Consider the following 22,112-nt stretch of genomic DNA (forward strand, 5'->3'; position numbering starts at 1 on the left):
CTGGAAGACATCAAAGATACTGGCATTTTGGAATGGCACAAGATGTGCATTACTGAGCATTGTGGTTACAACCCATCTATGAATTATAAAAACAAGTCATAGTTTATATCTGATTTACAGTTCCGTTAAAACCACATATATATCTGATCCCAGAATAATGGCAAGGACCAGACTCTCTGTTGATGGAAACTGGTAGCAATGCATCTCTGTTTCCTTGATTGAGGGATTTCACAACAGCTGAGACTCCCTGAATGATTAAAACAGAGAAAGTTGGATTCTTTGCCTGTTCCTCCTTACTTGCCTGCTTTGCTGAAGCATTTTGGGCCACTCCTTTACTTGATAGTGTATCAATGGCTCACTTTCAGAGTATGTGGGTAGTTCCTACAACTTGCTCTGTTGGGAAGCTCAGTATGGTTCTTCAAATAATTTGACTGTAATCTCAGTCCAAAGATGAGGAGGGATTTCATAACATAATTGAAATAATATCAGTACAAGTCCAGAAAGGATCTACTGTGTCTGAATGAAAAGAAACAGTAGCAGAACTTATTGCAATTGTGAAGACTGACAATGTGCCAGGTTATGTCATTAGTCTCTAGGCATGGTATTACACAGCCACCATGGAATAAAATGACATCCACTGTCAGTGGGTGATGCACGTCCAGGTGATGCAAGACCAGGAAGAGCTTGTTGAGCCTACAGAAAGGGATCAAGGGTGATGCAAAATTAAGTCTCTGAGGAGATCATTAAGGAAAAAAATACTAAATGCCACCATTCCAAACACACATGACTGAATGAGCGATTTAGAAAAATAAAAGAAATGTTGTCAGCCAGCTGTGTCACACCCTGTTCTAGTAACCCAGTCTTACTGTGCTAAAACAGAACCCACAGCACAATTCGTACTTCAGGAAGATGCCGTTCGATCATAGCAGGCTGTGTCACTAAACCATTGCCATTCTATTTCATCATACTTTATTTGCATCCACACTCTAGGGGCTGTTTCAGCAGCCAGCACCCGTATTTTCTGCAGCACTCTCAAAGAGACAGCCCATGCCAACAGAGGTGTCAGTCATCCAAAAATCAGGACACCTGTGTTCTCCATGAAGCTTTCCTACAGGGTGGGTCTGTGACCTGAGGCAGTTTTTTTCAGCTGTGGGTCATTTCCCCCCGGCATCCCTTGCCTGTCTTCCTTGCACTATAAGCTCTTTGGCACAGGATGTCCAGACCTGACATGTTTATACAGAAAGTAGTGCAGATCTCAGCTGGACCTCAGCATGCTCCTGCAGTTCAGTAATGAGATGACCTTAAGAGCATGCTGGGAGACAGCAGACCTCTCCGATATCCTAGTCCCTGACTGCTGGGTGCTCCAGGGGAAACTGGTATGCTCAACACAAGGATTCAGAATTGCACTTCCCACCCAGTGCCTACATCACCAGCAAGCAGAAAGCTGTGGGCACGCTGTGTTTGTGGTGACTGGTATCAGCATACCAGGGCTGTCGGAGGAAAGCAGGCACCTGCAGGCTCTGCAACTTCTGTCCTTCCCAGGTGTAACTCACTCCACTACACCTCACTTATTATATGTTACAAGGACACTGAAAAAGCACCATCTCCTCTGCACATCCCTCCCTGGTGCATCAGCCATCAGCATGGACCCAGGACCAAGCCAAGCACCACAGCTTTGCACCCAGGGAGGTGCTTGGCTCAGGGGACTCATCAGCATCACATAGCTGCTTCTGAGGGGAAAGATAATAAATCTGGGGTTGTCCTGCTGCAGTGAAGTCCTGAAGAAAACTCCACTAGGCTGCTGTTAAATCAGGCTAGTAGCCCCAATGTCAGGTAGCCCCTGTGTACAGCAGGGCTGTGATGGGTGTGTTGAGGAGAGTCCCTGTGAAGCCTTCTGCTTATCTGGCCTTCACACGTGCATATTAGCATTCCTGAAAGCACTCCTTGTAGCCTGTGCAGAGACTGAGGTTCTGGTTCAGTACTGCTCATCAGGGGGATCTTGAAAATCACATTGGTGAAAATTTTGGAGTGAGATGTCTGGCTTTCTGAGCCATTTTTTATGTAACTTGTCTCAGAAGTAAAAGAGTTTAATGGCTTTGTGTGCTAGTGAAAGGGTATGCCACAAGCCCTTAGGTACATGAAGTAAAGGAGATACAGTACACACAGTGAGCATTTAATCATGGAAAGCAAATCCACCCATTCAGAAATTCCAGGGTTTAAGCTTTTGGTCTGTAAATCATTCATATAAGACTCTGAGTGACAGCTTGAGAACAGGAAAATTGATTATAAGATGCAGAATCATTACTACTACTCTGTCAGTAGTCCTAAACTATCAGTGAAATTGAGGGGTTTTCTGTAAGATACGACAGAGCCAAACTTGCTACAGTACCAGTCAAAGGAGACTCTTTTCCCCATGTGGAGGTATGTAACAAAACCAGCAATTTCTCAAGCGGGTAAGGCGAGCCAAGTAAGGAGGGTTATTTCCTCCTGGTGCAGCTGCTACCACCTATTCCCATTTTCCATCCAGCTCACATTCAGGAAAATCTCTTTGGTTTACATCCTTTCATAGCTGAATTTCCACAGTCTTTTGTGCTTCCACAGAATACAGGAGACAGCAGATAACAGAATTGTTACTGGCTGGTGCTGCCTTAAAGACTTGTAAACTATTGATGTTTACATGACTTTCACACTTAGGTGATAATAGTTTATCAGGAGCTGGCTGTGGCTGTGATGGTGTCTTATGAAGATAGGCATAAGTTGAGTATCCTGCCAAAGCATCTGAAGAACAGGGGCAGAACTTGTCACTGCAAAAGACTAAACCAGTTAAGCAGCAGTAAATAACACTTTCTTAGGAGCAGTGCACTCACAGCTTCTGGACAGGCACATGTGTGTATTCCTTCCACATTTCTGTAAACAGACAGTGCACTCTGGCCCAAGACTCTCTAATAGTTGCTATGGCAAAGCATCTGCATCAGTGTTTGTTTTGAGTAACCCTGGCAAGATTTTTTTTCCAAATTCGAAAAACCCCTTCCATTAAAATCTCATTTTGACAACACGGTTGCATTAGCATGACAAAATAGTCCCATTAACTCATGTCACAGGTGACCATAACAGTCAGGGTTCAGTAAATGGATTTTCTTGTTGCTTCAGCAGTGAAAATTACATAAATTGAAATAAAACAAAGTAGTAACTTCACATGTTAACATTCTGATATCAGAAAATGAAGTGAACAAATACATTTGAATCCAATCACACACATTAAGTAAAAGTCATAAACATGGCATCTAGACTAGTCCGTTTTAGTTCAAAAAATCATAGCAATGATCATAGCTGTAAATTTAGGGGCAATTTTCAGTTAGACTTTGCACACCCCGCAGTCTGCATGTTTGCGTGTGTTTGCTTCTACACAGCATAGATGCAAGAAGATTGTTATTGGGCAGTCTTTGCATAAGCAAATAGCTGCTTGTGTACTCCTTGGGATGGCCTTTCCACCCAAATCCTATGCTGTCACCCAAACTGCTGTAGAAGTGGCATGGAAGGGCTTGCACTTCAGGACAGGTTTCATTGGTTCAATCTGACAGTCTTCATAGGAAACTGAAGGGTCAGATCTGTCTCTTTTTCTTTTTTTTGTGTTTTGAAGAACTGACACTACAGTGGTACCCAATTTCACTGCCACCCTGTGCTTTTATGAATTATTCTAATGCTTGATTCCATCCCAAGCCATTTCGAAATGATTTGTTAAAAGTCTCTCTTATTGGAGAGAATAAATTCACTAATGCTTCTGCTGAAACCTGTGTAGCTTAAATGATCTTGGAATGGTCATGAGTGTTACAAAAAGTAATGCCTAGAACTACTTTTTAATAATCTCATTTGACACAAAAGCAGATTAAATATGTCGAAGTTCTTTCTTTCTTGTATTCTGGACATATGGTAGAAAATGCTAGAGCTGCTGTTGACAGAGTAAATTCAGTAATTTCACAGTTTCTTATTTCCTTTTCATGGTACCTGTTTGCTCTATGGCCTAGGTACAGAATTATCACAAAGTTCAAGGGCAGGGAACAGGACCAAAAGTATATACTTGTCTCTATATTAAGCTGCATGGCATTATCGCAATTTTAAAGACTTAGTCACCAAAGAATGGCCCCAGGTGAGTGAGGGTCCTCTGCCACCTTTCCCATCAGGAAAATATATGAGCGCTATAGGGCATTGAAGAGAAAGTTCTGTCCAGCTCATCTCAGCTGCCTTTGCTTTAGGCCTGTGAACCATTACTAGAATTTAAAGCAATCTAATTTTTGTTGGGGATACCAGACAAGTACATGTGTACTTGGGGTTGCGAGTTGGATTCACAGTAAATACTCTCTTGAGCAGTGTTTTTCACTCAGAGAGACAGTCACAAAGTAAGCCCCACCTGTGTGAACCACCAAAATGAGATGTCACTCATGACTGAATGTAAGTGATGCATAAGATCTGTTCACTTCAGGGGCTTTTGCTTTCATTCCCTTCATCACTGGCTACTCCATAAGCCTATAAACATCCTTAGGTTTTCTGATAATGGAGGGAGATTGATTGTCCTTAAGACAACCTAATTCATTTATCGTAGATGTCTCTTTTGGAATGGAACCAGCCACTCTCTGGTGGTACTTATCTCTCCAACAACTAGAAAAAAAGCTTTCATAACTGCTGCAAATTAACTATCTTAAATATTAGATATCCAGCATTAATTAAAGTGAATCCCAGACTCATACATCTCAGAAAAATGCCAAAAAATTAATTATATGTAGAATCCCTATCACTTGTGCCCCATCTTGAGTTTTACTTCCCCCAGTCCCATGTGCTTGTCCCAATGCTAATTCACCACTTTACTAGCATTCATCCTGCAGCTTTCTTCAAATACCCCACCACCTATGGGGAAACACTTGCAGTTATGGTCATACAACAGCATTTCATGTGACAGAAAAGGATGCAGCACACTACTAAAATGGATTATTAAAAAAAAAAAATGGCTAACAGAGTGCACCTGTTGGGGTTCACAAAATGACATGGCTTTTCATGAATTAAAGCATTGTCTTGACATACCAAAAATTCTAGCACTTCAAAGGAAGCATTAACAAAGTGAAATTTGTAACAAACTACTTTGTTAATAATATCCATGAGAAGTCAGTGTAAATGGTGGCTGTGTTAGGTCTTCTGTACCTTGCGTTTCATGCTTGCTGTAGTCTTACTTCTAGCACCTTCAGTTTACTCCAAAGCAGAAAACAAAGCAGGATTCAGTTCAGTCTCATAGATCTGACAACCTCACAGGTGCCTGGCAAGGGAACATTGGGCTGAGCCGTGTTATGAGCTGCACATTTTGACCATGGGCAATGTGCCAGTTTCTGTTTCCAGGTGTGCAGAACTTCAAGAACTAATTGGCTGGTGGGACTTGAGCTGTCAAAAGTCACTAACACTTTCTTATATGCAGACTGGATTCAGTAAGGCGAATTGAATCAACAGATTTGCCTTCATCAGATGTTAATTATAAGTAACATTTACACTTATCTCTCTGCTTTCATGTGTTAAAAATAGTCTTGCTTATGAGTAACAGTCTTTGGTGTGACACAGCAATCTGTCCTAGCTTTGCTTTGCCAAGGAACAAAATGTGACCCAAATTGCCAATGGCCTGTCAGTCAGGACAGATTTTCATTTTACAGTGTAGACTGTAAAAAATTCCTTATAGCTATTGGATAACAGATGAGAGCAGACAGTGTGGTTTTGCTGGTGTTTTGCCTCATCTTCCTATTTCTCCCAGCAACAAATAAGTGGTTGCTAATACTGAAATCCCTTCTGGTTTTAGTAAAAATTAGTGTTCTGCTTTTGCCCAACGTAGAAGGATTTCATGCATCCAGACATTTAAATTTTGCTGCATATAACTGAGAAGATTCTGTTGCTGTCTTTTGTCAACATTGTTCTTTCCTAGCAATTTCCTTATCAAAGCTTTTGTAGTATTATGATTACCATCATTTACTTCATTTAACTTGCACAGTTAATGGAATGATATGTATCCTACATGACTGCACAAGGAGCTACATAATTAGCGAGCCAGTTGAAACACGTTTGGAAAATAAAGTTTGTTGCAATCACTGCTTGTCTTCAAGGGTTTTTAAAAACTCCACTGTAAGAATTTTTGTGCCTATTTCAGTTAATACAAGAGGTCCTGTACAGCTTGCATAAGTGATACGCTGTTGGATTTCTGGCTTATGTACTGCTTTTTTAATGGACGAGCATTTATTTTAGAGAGAACTGGCTTCCATGGCTAAAACACTAACTCCTCAGGATTTAGGAAAGTACAGTTATCCCTGTTCAATCCATGTGACAGTGACCCGCCACTCTCATCAGACCACTAACCACAGGTGCCTATGTGGATCTCACAGGGATAACAATACTGTGGTTTTTGTTTTTGTTTTTGTTTTTGTTTTTGTTTTTTTAATGTATGACAGTTTAAGGAAAGGACCGCTGAGCAAAGCAATGCTCCTGCTACTCAGTGCTGCCAGATAAGATGCTTTTTGTCTGGTCAAGGGGGACAAGTCACAATAATTATGTTGGACGCCTAAGGAGATATGTGGGTCTTCTCAGCCCTTGTCTCCAACAGGAAAAACAGTACTGGTCAGCATGTCAGGAATATGATGCATGCATACTCTCCCAGTGCTCACCCAAGGCAGAGCAGGACTCTTTTCCCATCCTCTCCTGTATCATCCATGTGTTGTTTGGTTCCCAGGGTTGCAGCAAGCTCCAGAACTTGCTGTGAGTATACAAGCCAAGCTCCAACTATGGTTGAAGGACTTTCTAGGGCAAATGGAGACTAAATCAATACCATGAAAAAAGAAAATGTAATGCTTGGAAAGCATGGAAAGTCATCCTAATTCTGTCAGAGGCCAGAATGAAAGAGGACAATCAGTCCACCAGCGTGCTTTCAGTGCATCTATTGTGCTGGAAGGAAAGAGAGCTGAGCACGTTCTTATCTCTCTCCAACCACATTTCGTAGATGGCAAGCTGGGAGAACAAACACCTTTTTCTAATTGTTATAAGTACTGTTAGAAAACAAGACATACTCAATGTCAAGCAAAGATAAAAATAATAAAAAGTCCTAAAAGGCAGGATTTCTGGGACACTGTTTTGCATGCCTCATTCTGCAAAGATATTTCAGGGTACACATTGTAGCCTCATTCTGCAAAGATATTTCAGGGTACACATTGTAGCACATTGTAGCAGTGTACAAGCAGACCTTGTACAAGAACCTTTAGCTTTCAGCTTGTTGTATCTGAGCATGTCTTTAACACACAACCCAGCACGCATTTTCTGTATGTTTAGCAGCCTCCAAAGCAGCATGTAGGGTCTCGTGTTCACTCACTCCACAACCTCCCTGCTGAAAAGGATGCTATTTTGGTGGTGTGGGCAGCCAGCTGGGCAAGCCCTCTTCCAAGGACAGTCTGGACAATGACACCTGTGCTCTCAGAATTATGCACGTGGATATATGCTTTGTGGGATGAAGGCCTAAATGAACATACCATTATGTTTGACTGTTAACATACATCAACTGGCCATGATTTGTCTTTTCAGATGATTTTTGAGTTATTCCTTGCAAGTTGATACCTATGTTTCAACCCAAAAAAAACTTGTCAAGTCCAAGCCCTGGGGAACACCACTTGTGACCAGCCGCCAACTGGATTTGGCTCCATTCACCACAACTCTTTGGGTCTGGCACTCCAGCCAGTTCTTTATCTGTCACAGAGTACACCCGTTCAAGCCATGAGCTGCCAGCTTCTCCAGCAGAATGCTGTGGGATATGGTGTCAAAGGCTTTACTGAAATCTAGGTGGACAACATCCACAGCCTTTCCCTCATCCACTAAATGGGTCACCTTGTCACAGGACATCAAGGTGGTCAAGCAGGACCTACCTTTCATAAAACCATGCTGACTGGGCCTGATCAACCTGATTGTCCTGTACATGCCATGTGATGGCACTCAGGATGATCCGCTCCATGATCTTCCCCAGCACTGAGGTCAAACTGACAGGTCTGTAGTTCCCTGGATCCTCCTTCCAGCCCTTCGTGTAGATATGTGTCACACTTACCAGCCTCCAGTCAACTGGGACCTCCCCAGTTAGCAAAGACTGCTGATAAATGTTGGAAAGTGGTTTGATGAGCTCCTCTGCCAGTTCCCTCAGTACCCTTGGGTGGATTCCATCTGGCCCCATAGACTTGTGCATGTCTAAGTGGTGTAGCAGGTCACTAACCATTTCCCCTTGGATTATGTGAGTTTCATTCTGCTCCCTGTCCCTGTCCTGCAGCTCAGGGGAGTATTGAGCTTGTGTACCTGGAACACAACTGGTCTTACAATTAAAGACTGAGGCAAAGGAGGCATTAAGTACCTCAGCCTTTTCCTCAGCCTTTATCACTATGTTTCCCCCCCATCCAATAAAGGACGGAGACTCTCCTTAGCCCTCCTTTTGTTTTTAATGTATGTATAGAAACAGTTTTTACTGCTTTTTATAAAAATGTTTTTATTGTCTTTTATTGCAGAACATTTTCATTCAAATACTACTGTTTTCAGTAGCACCTTAAGGCTCTCAAGCCTTCATCAACTTCAGGGGCCTTTCTAAGTAGGAAAAAATAATTCAAAAAGCACAAGAGCATCCATGAGAAAGGCTGAATAACAATTTCATATGTATACACAATTTGAAGATCAAATGGCGTTTTGATATTCCTTTAGTAACAGCAAGAATTAATTTGATCTAATCTGTTAAGTACAATACTTTCAGCCACAGTTATATTTTAAGGCATGTTTTCACAGGCTGGCAGCAAATGTTTGTCTGCATCTGTAGACATTATTTTGATAGTAGCAGGAATCTGTGTGTGCCAGGATGAATTTTGAAGCAACCTCCCCCTCAACATATATCCTTTATGCAGTGTGGGCAGTGGTTAGGGTATTGTCACAGGACCCAGGAGAACTGACTCGAGTCTGGGCTTTCTCATTGACTTACCAGTTGATGAGACACGAGACAAATTTTCCTACTTAAAAGCTGGGATGATGGCAATTAAAAAGGGTGAATGCAGAACATTGTATAATGGTTGGGTATTGCTATCACTATTTCTAGACTAAGCCCTCCTCAGTCCATGAGGAGGCATTACTACAGGCATTACAAAGTCAGTAAAAGTAACAACATAAAGGTAAATTACAAGGATATTTATTGCATCAGCTGTTATACACTAGATCTGAGTATGGAAGCAAGTAAGTGAGGAAGGAAAAGCTTTGTTTCAAGTACGTACACATATTAATGACATCATGCAAAGGATTTGATAAATGTATCCTCATTTCTGGTTTTATTTTTATTTGTCTGGATGACATTTTCATTTGTAACAGATAATGTCTTTAGCATCTGCCTATGGCAACACACAGGCAGCATTTCAGAGATGTTCTCAATTGCATTTGGGTACGTCAGAGAATTTGTAAGAGCTTCATTTCTCTCCACCTGCCAGGAGTGAGTGGACTCATGGCAGTCTTCCAGTGCTAAATACATTTCCTGGTAGCCAGATTTACTTTGTATAAATGACAGGGGACTGTCTGTGTTAAACCCAAGACTGAGGTCATGTAGGAGATCGGAAGCAGTCCCTGCAGTACTGAACACTCATGTGTGATTTGATAAAAGATCAGTGTTCGGAAGAAATAGTCAAAAGTAAATATTCTGGAGAAATCTGCCAGGTGGATGATAGAGCAGATTTGCTGGTTCCCAGCCAGTCACCTCAGCTAGAGATGCAGTGAGGAGGAGCTGGGGAAGTGAAGCATGCTAACAAGATCTCTCTTTTCAGCTTACAAGGAAAAGATGAAGGAGCTGTCCATGCTCTCTCTGATCTGCTCCTGTTTTTATCCTGAACCTCGCAACATGAACATCTACAAATATGATGGTGAGTGACTTCTGTTGGAGATCATCCTGCAGGTCAGATAATGCGCTAGTGCTGGGAAATGACTCAGTTCACGGTCCCAGTCCATAGTGTTAATCAGTGGATATTTTGCTGATTTAACAATTCATTTGCTGGTTTTGGCTGTTGCTTTCTACTGATTGTGTGTTACCCATGATGCTGGATATTGTTCCTAATACCAACTAGCTAAACTTTTAAAGCTAGTGCTCTCATACTGAGCTGTACTTTTCCTACTACTCACTTGAGAATTACAGCTCTTCACAACTGACATAATTCCCAAGGAAACCAAGAAAAGATGAAAGCAGGCTTAAAAAATTAATCAGTTTGGGCACTGCCCACAGGGGGTGTGAAATGGCACAGAACCCAAATAAGCTTCCAAAACCACTTTATAATTTTTATCTTTATGGGATTAAGGTATAATTAAGCTATTACAGATACAATGGAATGTACTTCTCCTGAGAACAGCTTTCAGCACATAATCTGCCATTGCATTTAAAATGCCCAAGGCAAAGGTGCTAAATCTTTTTTCTGTGCTTCTGATCCTAAACTAACATCTGTGCTGCTTCTCCCCTCAATACCACTGAGGTATTGAAGGGCTTACCATTTCTCACTTTATTGTGCAGACATGGAAGTGAAACAAATCAACAAACGTGCCTCTGGCCAGGCCTTTGAACTGATCCTAAAGCCACCATCTCCGATCTCAGAAGCACCACGAACTTTAGCTTCTCCAAAGAAGAAAGAACTCTCTCTTGAGGAGATCCAGAAGAAGCTGGAGGCTGCAGAGGAGAGGAGAAAGGTATCTTTCCTTAAAAAAATGCTAGTAATTACACCTGATGCTGTACAGTAAAACAGACAGGTTTCCTGCCCATTTGTATGTTTCCCATTGCCATCACTGACTCACAGCGGCCTGCATGGATAGAAGTTATTAGCAAGTTTAAATGAAAAAATGAGTTTATATTCTTTCAGCAGCTCACAAGCAAACCTGACTGGTTTCAATCCTTGGAAAGTATGTGTCAGAAAATACAGCTGGCTTTGGACAGGAGGCTCAATTGGGTTCAAATATGCATTCTTACTGTGTGAGCATAAGGGGTGTATTCAGAGCACCTATAAAAGTGGCTGAAAATCAGTGCAATTCTTCTGATGTCTGAGTTTATGAGATGGATGTGCTATTCAAACAACTACTGCATGGGCTAACAGATCTTGACTCCTGCTAGTGCCAATGGAAATCGCTCACAAAGTCTGCCTGAGGCAGCTAAAATGTCTTATTTATTCAGTATGGAGGCATGCCAGCCCTAAATGAAGTGCTTTCTGCATCATTCACCACACACTTGAGTGAAGACACCAGCATAGCACAGCTACTAAGAGAGACAGTTCTAGCAGACAGGATGAATAATGCTGGAAGTTGGTTTTGAGGGTTATATACAGAGTAAGCTTTTCCTTCATTTTTGACCCTGTTTTGTAATCATTAAGTTTGTCACATAGAGCTTGGAAGGGTTGTAACACCCTCTTCACAAAGGCTAGCACAAACGCAGGGCACATGCAGCAGGAAGTTCACATTAACTATTTCACCATGACCAATGTGTTGCAGAGGTCTTTATTTACTCTAAGTCAGAGCTTTCAAAGAAGTACTTATTTCAAAGTATTAATTTCAGTAAAAGGAAGTTAATGTATGTGAAAGGAATATGCATTTGCACTAGCATCTGACCAGAAGTGTGAGCTTTCACACAGACAAATGACAATATGCCCCAAAAGCTGCATCTGTGAAATGCCTCTGTACCAAGTACAAATACTCAAGTAAAGATATGGGCTCAGAATGAAATGGCAGCAGTTAAGAAGTGTGATATTATGCATATACTTAGTGAGAAATGTAAATTGAGTGTCCCAGAGATTTCATTTCATTGATTTCATTACTGTTCATTTCTTCCTAAAGAAAAACTCATTATGCAATAAACTGATAATCAGTGATAGAAATACAGACACCTGCCATTTCTTCCCCTAGGTACTCTATTCATTTTGATTGAACATATAACTGAGTTATTTTAATGGGCAAGATCCTCCACATTAGCATTGCAGCAGAAATTGCTGGGAAAGGAATGAAGAACAGAGCACAAAACTTCATTACCTCACTGTTAAAATCCCTGGTGCCCCCGCATCTCAACTATTGCCTTCAGTTTGAGCCTGAAAAAGGGTATAGGGCAGAGAAGAGTAAAAAAGCGATCAGAGGGATAGAACATCTTCCATAAGAAGATAAATAGTCTGCTTTTCAGCTTGGAAAGAAACAACAGACGGAAGATAAGATAGAAGTCTACAAAGTCATGAATGGTAATGAGAAGATGAATAGGAACAATTATATTCTGTTTCCTGCAATCCAAAGGGGAAGAAACACTCAATGAAATCATCAGACAGCAACTTCAAAACAGAGAGAGGGAATCACCTTTTCATGTATTGTTTAATCAAGATATGTTTGTGAGAACAGACTATTTAGAGATTATTAAAATATTATTTATTTCAAAAAGATAATAACAAACTTGTTAGAGCACTACCTTGTAGAAGATGATTATGTGAATGCAACCTCTGGCTCATAAAATAGGGATCTTGGTGCCTGCTGAAAGCTAGGAAGCTATATATATATCTCTTTTAAGGAAAGGACCAGGCAGATTTGCCCAACTTCATCTTCACTTTCTTTAAGCATCTTCCACTTTCTGCTGCTAGACAAAACAGGCTGACTTTTTCTGACATCCAGCATTGCAGTTGTTATCATACTTTTCAATCTATGTACGACAGCTGTCAGACATGACCATTCTAGATCATGTCCTTCAAGCACAGTTCTAATTAAAATCAAGTGTAACTAATGGATGAGAATTGCCTTTTCAGAAAAAAGTATTAATTGATTTCACACTGTTTAGAATTGTGTTCTGCTCTGTTAATTAGGCAGTGTTCATGAATAAATTTCAGACTCATGAGGACATCTACAGCTACACATGCACTTCGGCGGCCTCCTGTTTACGTTGTTTGCTGTTTATCATTCCTTTTTATTTCCTTGTAAGCTTTTACAGGCCTCTGTCCTTTTCTCCCCCTTTTTCTCTACCTCACTTGGCAGTCATGACCTCATGCTCTCAGACCAAACTGAGAGTTTCACCCGAGGCATTTTTAATTTTTTCACCACATAGTGAGACCCATTTGGGCTAGTTACTGATCTGTCCTTTCCCTTTATAGAACCGTCTTTACAGCATGTAGTTATTATCCCATTATTTTATGGCATATGTGTGCTATATTTTCCCACCTTGGTGAATAATCAGAAAGATCTTTTCATCCTTTCCACTTAAGTAATTAGAGCACAGTGACATTGTAAGCAGCAGAAGTTTATTTCTTACAGAACCTTCAACATTTGTCAATTTTTATTCATTGGTCTCAAATGTTCAGCTGTTATTATTCTTGAGGTACAAACTTCAAGAGCCGTATGTCAAATTATGTATCTTTATTGCCCACATTCAACTTCCTAGCATAAAAATTAAACACTAAAAGGAACACACATTTCTACTAGACTTCGGATTATGGGAGACAAATCGTATGTAATTAAATCCTCTTAATGGCTTTATGTTGGGATGAAATTGAATCAGGCTCATCTGTAGTGCTTAGTGCCACAAAGGATACAGGACAGCAGTTGTATTTTTTAATTTCCATGCTGTTGGATATAGACTTATAGCTACAAGAGATTTTAATACCAGCATGGGCAAGGCTGCACTCTGCCTTGGGCTTCAGCACGCAACTCGTTGCCCCTTTGAGCCAGCCCCACATCCTGCCCAGAGCCATTTCTTGATACTTTTGATCCATGTCTCCTCTGGCATTGAAAAGGCCACCCATGCTTTACCGCATGCTACAGTAGGCTGTTGGGGGAAAAGGCTTCGCCAAGGTGGGGAAGGTGGTGAAGCTGGGGGACAAATGCTCCTTCCTGGAAATTGCGCAGGGCATACAAAACTGCTGCTCTGGGCCAGAGGAGAGGCAGATTGGGGATCAGCACCTTCCCTAGCAGAAGTGAAGCTTTCTTTGTTCTTCCAGCTCATTCCTATTCCTCTCCTTGGTTTCCTGTAATTTGTAAGTGAGCAGGTAAGGAGGGAGGACAGGCACTGTCTGGGACATTTGCCTCCTGTCTTGCCCATCTCTTCATCTCCCTGTTACTGCTGGCCCTCAGCTGTTGCTTGTGCGAAGAGGGAATAGAGCATTAAATGCTTTTCCATGTAGAGGTCCCAGTGTTACGCATGGAATCAGCATTGGAACTGTGTGTTTCTGCCCAATGTTTATTTCCGTGCATGGTACTTCACTCCTAATGTTTACGAAAGATAGCCAAACCCACAAGCCACTCCGCGGCTCCTCATCCAGAAAGCATAAGCTTGTAGGATATGTGCCAACAGGAAGATGTTTTTTACCAACTAGGAGAGGGTTTGGAGTTACGCACAAATGTCTGTCTCAGAGCACATGGAGTCATGAGCAGAGGCAGCATACATCCCAGTGCTGGCGAAGTGTCTCCCTGCAATTTACCATGGGCTTTGCTGCTAATGAACAATTGTAACACAGACTGGAATTGATCGTTATTAACTTCAAAATGCCAGGTCTCAAACTGCAACAGATCAAGAAATGGCTCATGAGCAGGTAGAGGAGCATCAAGTAGAGGGCTCAGGTGGTACCTTTTGCATCCCTCCAACATGCCTTGTTCACCCCCATGGGTCACAACCCTGAGAAAAGGAATTTTCTGCCAGTTGAGGAAGAGAAAGTGAGAGGGTTTTTTTTTCACATGGTGGATGGGCCCTGCTTTGTGGTGGTTTTTTTACACTTCTTGATGTTCTTAGTAGGCCTGACCCAAAGCTCCATTGGCAGACAGGACAAAAAAAAAATTCTCACCCAAATTTAAGTAAAATTTTACACAATCTGATTTCAGTGGAAGCAAAATTTCACCTGCAGTCCAGCTCAGGTGTCTCTGGCTCTCCTGACACATGGCCATTTCACTCCTCTGCTCTGTGACCCCACAGAGCAGGAACATCCTCCTCCTTTTTCTGTCTCTTTAGGCTGGCATAGCTTTGGAAGAGGAATTGTTTCTCCCTCTGTATTTGCACACAGGGAATGTGTATATATATATAGTGAGTCCTCATAAGAGCCTGAACAGGTGCTAATGTAATACAAATAACAGTATTGCAAGTGAAGGAATAGGATGTAACCAGAGATTTGAAGAAGCCAGTGCCATGAGTGAGGTCTAACTTGAGTCCATTCCCTTGTGGAAAAAACCCATGTGGAAAAATCCCAGCCTCAGTTCCTTCCCCTGAAAATGTCACTACTTCACTATGAAATTACTACTTCAACTCACCATTTCATTCTGATTAACACCTAGGTTTCACCTTGGCATTTACATTGCAGTAGCGGCCTTTAATCCTATCTTCATGTTATGCTCCATTAATAGTATAATATCTCTTAAATACCACAATACACTGAAGAATACCAAGGTTAATGCACCTTCTGCTGAACAATTTAGTTTAAAAAAATCCAATCAGTGAATGAGTGTGTTACAAAAGTGGAGCTCTCATGACTGGTAGTGTGCCTCATCCATCCTAGTAACTAAGGTAAATGCATTCAAGCTGAAGTTCCCAGGTTAAAAGCAATTGTCTGACCTCATTTCTTGCTTAAAAGTAAGTCTTTAATTTTATCTTTGCATAAATGACTTCAATATTTGGATGTACATGTCAAAGAAAAATAGATAAATGTGAGGAAATAAAGCACCCATTACTCAGAGAAGTAGAATTTTCTTCCTGTGAGTAGCAATTAAAAATATATATGTATCTCCAAAGCCAGTTTCCATAAATAATTTTGCTCATTCAGTGTTTAGTTTTCTTCATCTCTCTCTGTCCAGCTGAGATGTAGATTTCCTTTTGAAGCGCTCATCTCTGAAATCTGAGGGTGCACATGATCCTTTAGAAATATAACATGAATACCATAGGAGTTTGCCTGCATTAGCCATCTTTTTAGCACAGCAATACATTTCTAGGAGCAAAGGTATCTGTACCAGGAATGTTTTGCAACATTTTTACTCCTCCACATCTAGCACTAGACACTGCAGCTGTAGCTGCATTGATTATGCCTTGTTCTATTTAAGAAGTCTTCTTGATATTCCCCCTTGAGTATTGCTTTTTCCTTTCTCCACCATTTAATACTTTTCTCTCCTTATTAATCTTATTTATTAATTTATTAATCTATGCTAATTTATTTTATTTAGTATTATTATTATGTTCATTTCTATATTAATTTATTAATCTTCCAATTTCCAGTCTTTTTTTACTCATCTTCTCAGAATAACAGTACAAGAAGCACTTACTGTAAGCCAGTGTCTTGCTGCAAGATGTTCTGCCTTGCTTTTGCAGCCTTCTCTAGAATCTGCTTAATTTGCCTCATCAGTGCATTTGGCTTTGTGTGTATCTTACCTTCATTAATATACTTTTCTCCTTCTAGTTGTATCGCGCTCATTTAAAAGAACTGCAGCCTTTTTTCACTGCATTTAAAGCCACAGAACAGAATTTAATAGGATTCATTATCACTAATTGTAATTATTGGTTAAAGCCCTTAATTTAAGCCTTAAACTAATTCATTTTTATGGATAACAGTGGCAACAGTGCATTGTGATCTGCACTGAAATACACACTTAGCTTCCCAGAGCCATATTTCACTCCCTGATTTCTGTTTGCTTTACGAGTGTGTTAGTATGTGGACTATCAAGGATTTGTAAATTTCCTTTCCAGTGCTTCAAACAATACAATGTTGAAAATAAACTTGGAATAAAAACTTTCTGCGTATGTTGGAATCCTGTATCAGGACCAACACAAACAACAAAAGGAGTCAATTAATCCCAGCCCTGCTAGGTATTAGACTTTGAACAGACAGGGTGGCCAAGTTCTTTTGCCAAATGTGTTGGAAACAGAAACTCATTTGACAATCCAGTACATAAACATACCAACTGCCTTCCAAAATCGTCATCAGGAGATTTCAAAAATGGGCTGAACACCAGGGAAATGGGCAGACTCACAGCTGGGATTTAACAGCATTAGAAGAGGGATGTCAGTCTAAATGAGACGATACCCCATGGATGTTCTGTGCCAGGGTGGAGGGTCCTTTTTATTTTGAACCAGTCCTGGGTACCTCGAACATGTTGAGTGAGGAAAAGGAATTACTTTTAAGGCATATAATGAACACAAACTGCCTTAAGAGTCTGCAGTCAGTTCCTGAGGCCTGGTTTAGCTTTCATTCAGACTCTTACTGGTGCCAACACAATATGCATCCAGTAAACACTGAATTAGAGTATAAGGATTTTCTTCATTATCGTGCATAAGTGGACAAATTACTTTCAAATGTGTTGTCTGCTAGTGTAGCCTCCAGAACTACATGTACTTTGATATGGAACTCAAATTTTTCGCTATTCTCCTGGATTTATGATAAGAGGAAGTAGTTCCAGAAGGCAAGGGGTTTGAATGGAAGAAAACAAATCCTGAAAAATGGGCAACTGCCCCCAAGTCTCAAAGGCAGTTTACTACCTGCCATTGAAGGCCAATGTTCTTTTCAAAAACGCTGCTTATAGGTACCGTCCAGATCTTACTTTTTATTATAGCATCTCCATGGGCCTTGGATATGTCTGTTTACCCAATCTGAAAATGCTTGATTCTGTAACACGTTATAGATACATATTTAAACACCATGAAATGTTAGCCTTTCAAATTAGCAAGTCACTTCTTAGATGAGTCACGGGAAAGGACATTACAATTAGTATCTCATGAAAATTATTGATGTTTTTGTTAAACTTCTGGGGATTTTATGATTTTTCAATTAGTTTACAAATTTCCTTCTTTGCCTAGCATTTTTTTCCCTTTGGCTTGTTCTCCTTTCATTCTCCACCAGTGAAGCTCCTGCTGCTCTTGGCTGCACCTGTTTGGGGACTTTTTGTTCCCATCTGCAACCTCTTTTTGCCTGCCCAACAGTAATTTTCTCTGAGTCAAAGATCTGAAAAATGCTTGCTCTACTACTATCTATTCAGCGTATGCTGTAAGGGAGGCAAGAACAAGGAGGAGCCTTTATAAGGTACCAACCATTTCAGCAGACCATTTCCATCAGCAAGTGCTCCAGGGAGCACAGTTTGAGAAATGAGCCCTTATCTGAAACCAGATCAGAGGTAAAAGAAAATGCATTAAGTGGCCGAGATGGATGAAAGTAGCTTTTGCCTCTGATCTCAGGCAAGCCATTACAGCCTTGCAGAAGCAGATATGTTTTACACCAGTGTCTTGCTGCAAGATGTTCTGCCTTGCTTTTGCAGCCTTCTCTAGAATCTGCTTAATTTGCCTCATCAGTGCATTTGGCTTTGTGTGTATCTTACCTTCATTAATATACTTTTCTCCTTCTAGTTGTATCGCGCTCATTTAAAAGAACTGCAGCCTTTTTTCACTGCATTTAAAGCCACAGAACAGAATTTAATAGGATTCATTATCACTAATTGTAATTATTGGTTAAAGCCCTTAATTTAAGCCTTAAACTAATTCATTTTTATGGATAACAGTGGCAACAGTGCATTGTGATCTGCACTGAAATACACACTTAGCTTCCCAGAGCCATATTTCACTCCCTGATTTCTGTTTGCTTCTTGTGCTCCCTCTAATTTATTTTATCCAAAAGCATACAATGTTGTTTATCATTTCCAAATAACCCCTCTGAAACATATTTTCTTTTCAACTAGACTTGCCTGGAGGATGAGCCCAATACTGCAAGCTCTTTGGCTTCTCTCCTAGGAACAGTGGTTTCATATTAGTAATTTGATTTAAAATAAATAACTGAGCTTATGTTTCTGAGCAATGAGTTTACAAAGAAGAACAACACAGTACTGAGCATAGGCTGCATCTGTTTCATTCCTACCTGCAGTTTTCATTTTCCTTGCAAAATTTCCATTTTTAACTAAAAATAGCTTTTTCGTTATTTTCTGTAGAAAAAAAAAACAAAAACTTTTTTCCTTTCCTAGTCAGTGAGATGAATCCAGATATAAATATCATGGGGAAAAAAAATGTCTGAATTGATTCTGTCTGTTTTCCACAGCAATAAACTTCAAACTTCTTATTAACTATTCAGGCACATTGAAGGACAGTCCAACCTAGGCGACACCTCTTCTGTGTTGGCAACCTCCTTTTCAACACTGTACATACCTTTAGCCCCTAATCCCATATCTGTACTGATAAAATGCTCATAGCTGAAAGACTGCAGCCGTCGGAGGTTGAGCAACCACTGCAGTAACCCAGACAGCCCAGGACAGGAACACGACAGCATTGCTTGTGAACAGAACTGCTGCAGACACTGCTCTGCTGCTGCCTCCGGCACATCCCTCACATTTTGCCAGTGCCTCTAAGCCCCTGGTTTTGAAGCTTGATCTCATTTATACACAGACATGATCTTTCCAAACAGTGCATGTAACAACAAAGCAAGAAAATTTACTCAGGGAACTGTTGCCATATATTTGGGGTTTTTTCTCCACAAATTTCACTTGAGCCACACTTGTTTCTGTTTCCAGTCCCAGGAGGCCCAGGTGCTGAAACATCTGGCAGAGAAGAGAGAACATGAGCGAGAAGTGCTTCAGAAGGCTTTGGAGGAGAACAATAATTTCAGCAAAATGGCAGAGGAAAAGCTGATACTGAAAATGGAACAGATCAAAGAAAACCGTGAAGCTAATTTAGCTGCTCTTATTGAACGTCTCCAAGAAAAGGTAACCACACCATGACTCCTCACCCTAGAGTAGAGAGGAAAATTTAATCAATATTTTGAAAAGATGTTGTGGGTAGCTCCTATCTCAGTTGTTACACTTGAGTAATTTTTAAGTCAAAGCCCCTGATGTCTGTCTGAACTACTTCTTGCTTTTGATGAAAGACTGCATATCTATAATCACACAATCACAGAGTGGTTGAGGTTGCAAGAAGATTCTGGAGGTCATCTGGTCCAACCCCCCTGCTCAAGCAGGGACACCCAGAGAAGGCTGTCTAAGACCATGTCCAGATGGTTTTTTTAATATGTCCAGAGATGGAGATTCTACAACATCCTTGGGCAATCTGTGCCAGTGCTCAGTCACCCTCACATTGAAAAAGTGTTTCCTGATGTTCAAAAGGAACCTCTTGTGTTTCAGTGTGTGCCCATTGCCTCTGGTCCTGTGACTAGGCACCACTGGAAAGAGTCTGGCTCTGTCCTCTTTGTACCCTCCTTCTGGTATTTATATAAAGTCCCCCCTGAGTCTTCACCAGGTTGAACAGTTCCAGCTCTCTCATTCTTTCCTCACAGGAGAGACTGAGAGATGCTACAGTTCCTTAGTCTTCATGGCCCTTGACTGGACTGTCTCCAGAGAAAGGTTGATTTTCAGTCTTTCAAGAAGTGCTGTGAACAAATGAAATGTCATGTGTTTTGGTTTTTACTTTTAAGAGAAGTCATTGATCAAATCAAATAGGTGTCCTGTGTCTGTAGTTCTTGTTTTTTCAGAGGAAAAAGACAAAAAAAATAGGAAAAAAATCTCTCCTATACATCAAAAGGGACGTGTTCTTCCATAAGTCTTGCAACTAAAAGAAAGTAAATTTTCTTCTGGAGATCTTTGGTTCAGTCAGAGAAAATGGGTAAATCACAAACAGCCCCATGTTGAATCAAATGAGGGACATGTGGATAAAGATTTAGAAGTGTTAAGAAAAAAATGATTAGTTCTGCATGAGTGATCACTTGTTTCTCTCAATGATGAACTTTCTAATATGTTAGTAAACTGACTAAGAGAAAGAAAACAGCTCTCAGTGGTTTCCAATGAGATCTTCTCCATAAGCACCTTTGTTCCTTTGTTGGAGACAAAAGTCTAAGGCAGGAAAGGAGCAACAGAAAACCAAAGGATGATGTTACAAGTGACTACACAAACAGGATAATTCTTTAGCTTAAGAACTGTACCCACATTACTTGACGTTTTTACATTAGATTAGTTTACAGGCACATATCCCAAAGCTTATGAAAATAAATGGAAAAGACGATTAGCCATCCTTGAGGCCCCAAAGGAAATGAGAAGGACAGCTGAAGCATCTCTCTGTCCTAGGTTAATGTTAACAGACTGTTAAGCCCTGTTTCCACAGCAGTGTGATGGCATCTGTGCATGAAATCCAAAGAAGGCTTGTGAACAAAGACAAGAAAATTTGCGAAGATTTGTACAGACCAGTGATTAAAAATTGCATAACTGTACAGTTTTGCCAACACAAAAGTGAACCTTGAATATGCAGGAAAAGAAGAAGTGAGATATTTGGGTCCAGATCTTCAAAAGTTACTCAGAACTGTGGATGCACTGAGGTTTTGTTGTCTAGAAGTTCCTACAAAGATAACTTCTGTATACTGCAGTTAACAGGGACAAGGAACAAGTCCCATATAAAATCTAACATTCAGAGTTATGGATCTTACAAGAAACTGTGATTTACAGAGTCAGTTGATGCAATTGACTGTGATCCGTTGTCCAACTCAGTCAATAAAAAGATGACTGTTGACTTCAGTGAAATTTCAACCATAAAAGACCCTCTAATGCATGGAAATGGCTAGGAAGTGCCTTAAACTGTATTCAGCTAGGGGTGGAAGTTGGCTCCTGTAGTCACCTTGTGCTTATCATTTGATTGTTTGGGGTTTTTTTTTCGCAGTGGTCAGACACAAGAGGTAAAAGTCTGATAGTTCGACAGTGGAAAAGAGAGAGACATAAACCCAGTAGTTGCCAAAATAATAGTTTTATAAACACCTCAAGTAGAACATTCCTAAATCCATTTGACAGCTGTTTTTCCTGACTACAGGCCCATTTCCACAGAAGTATCTGAGTACACAATGGCTCAAAAAAAGTCTAAATTAATTATGACTGCTTTTGTAAAAGGGAAGACAACATGACTGAAAGTGGACAAAAGGATCTAGCATTGACTTTTGGTAACCACATCCCTTCTCCATCATAGCCTGAGAAAGAGTGGAGAGGAGAGCTAGCTTTATCATCTGGTCTAAGGCGATATTTGAGATGTTCTGATTTACCCATCTTGGTGGAACTAAATTCTTGGACCTTTATTTATGGTTCCCAAATGCTACAGATAACACTTGTTCTGC

At 40.6% G+C, this 22,112-nt stretch overlaps 1 protein-coding gene across 1 annotated transcript in view; it reads left to right on the forward strand.

The window, feature by feature from the left end:
• The window catches only part of STMN2 (stathmin 2), a 41,624-nt gene that overhangs the window by 17,787 nt on the left and 1,725 nt on the right, over window positions 1-22,112 (forward strand). The window contains exons 2-4 of the mRNA XM_005513661.4: window positions 9,846-9,941; window positions 10,580-10,752; window positions 19,540-19,731. Of these exons, the coding sequence (XP_005513718.1) occupies window positions 9,846-9,941; window positions 10,580-10,752; window positions 19,540-19,731 (461 nt within the window). The remainder of the gene's footprint in view (window positions 1-9,845; window positions 9,942-10,579; window positions 10,753-19,539; window positions 19,732-22,112) is intronic.

Source organism: Columba livia, chromosome 2 (genome assembly GCF_036013475.1).
Source record: "Columba livia isolate bColLiv1 breed racing homer chromosome 2, bColLiv1.pat.W.v2, whole genome shotgun sequence".
NCBI lineage: Eukaryota > Metazoa > Chordata > Aves > Columbiformes > Columbidae > Columba > Columba livia.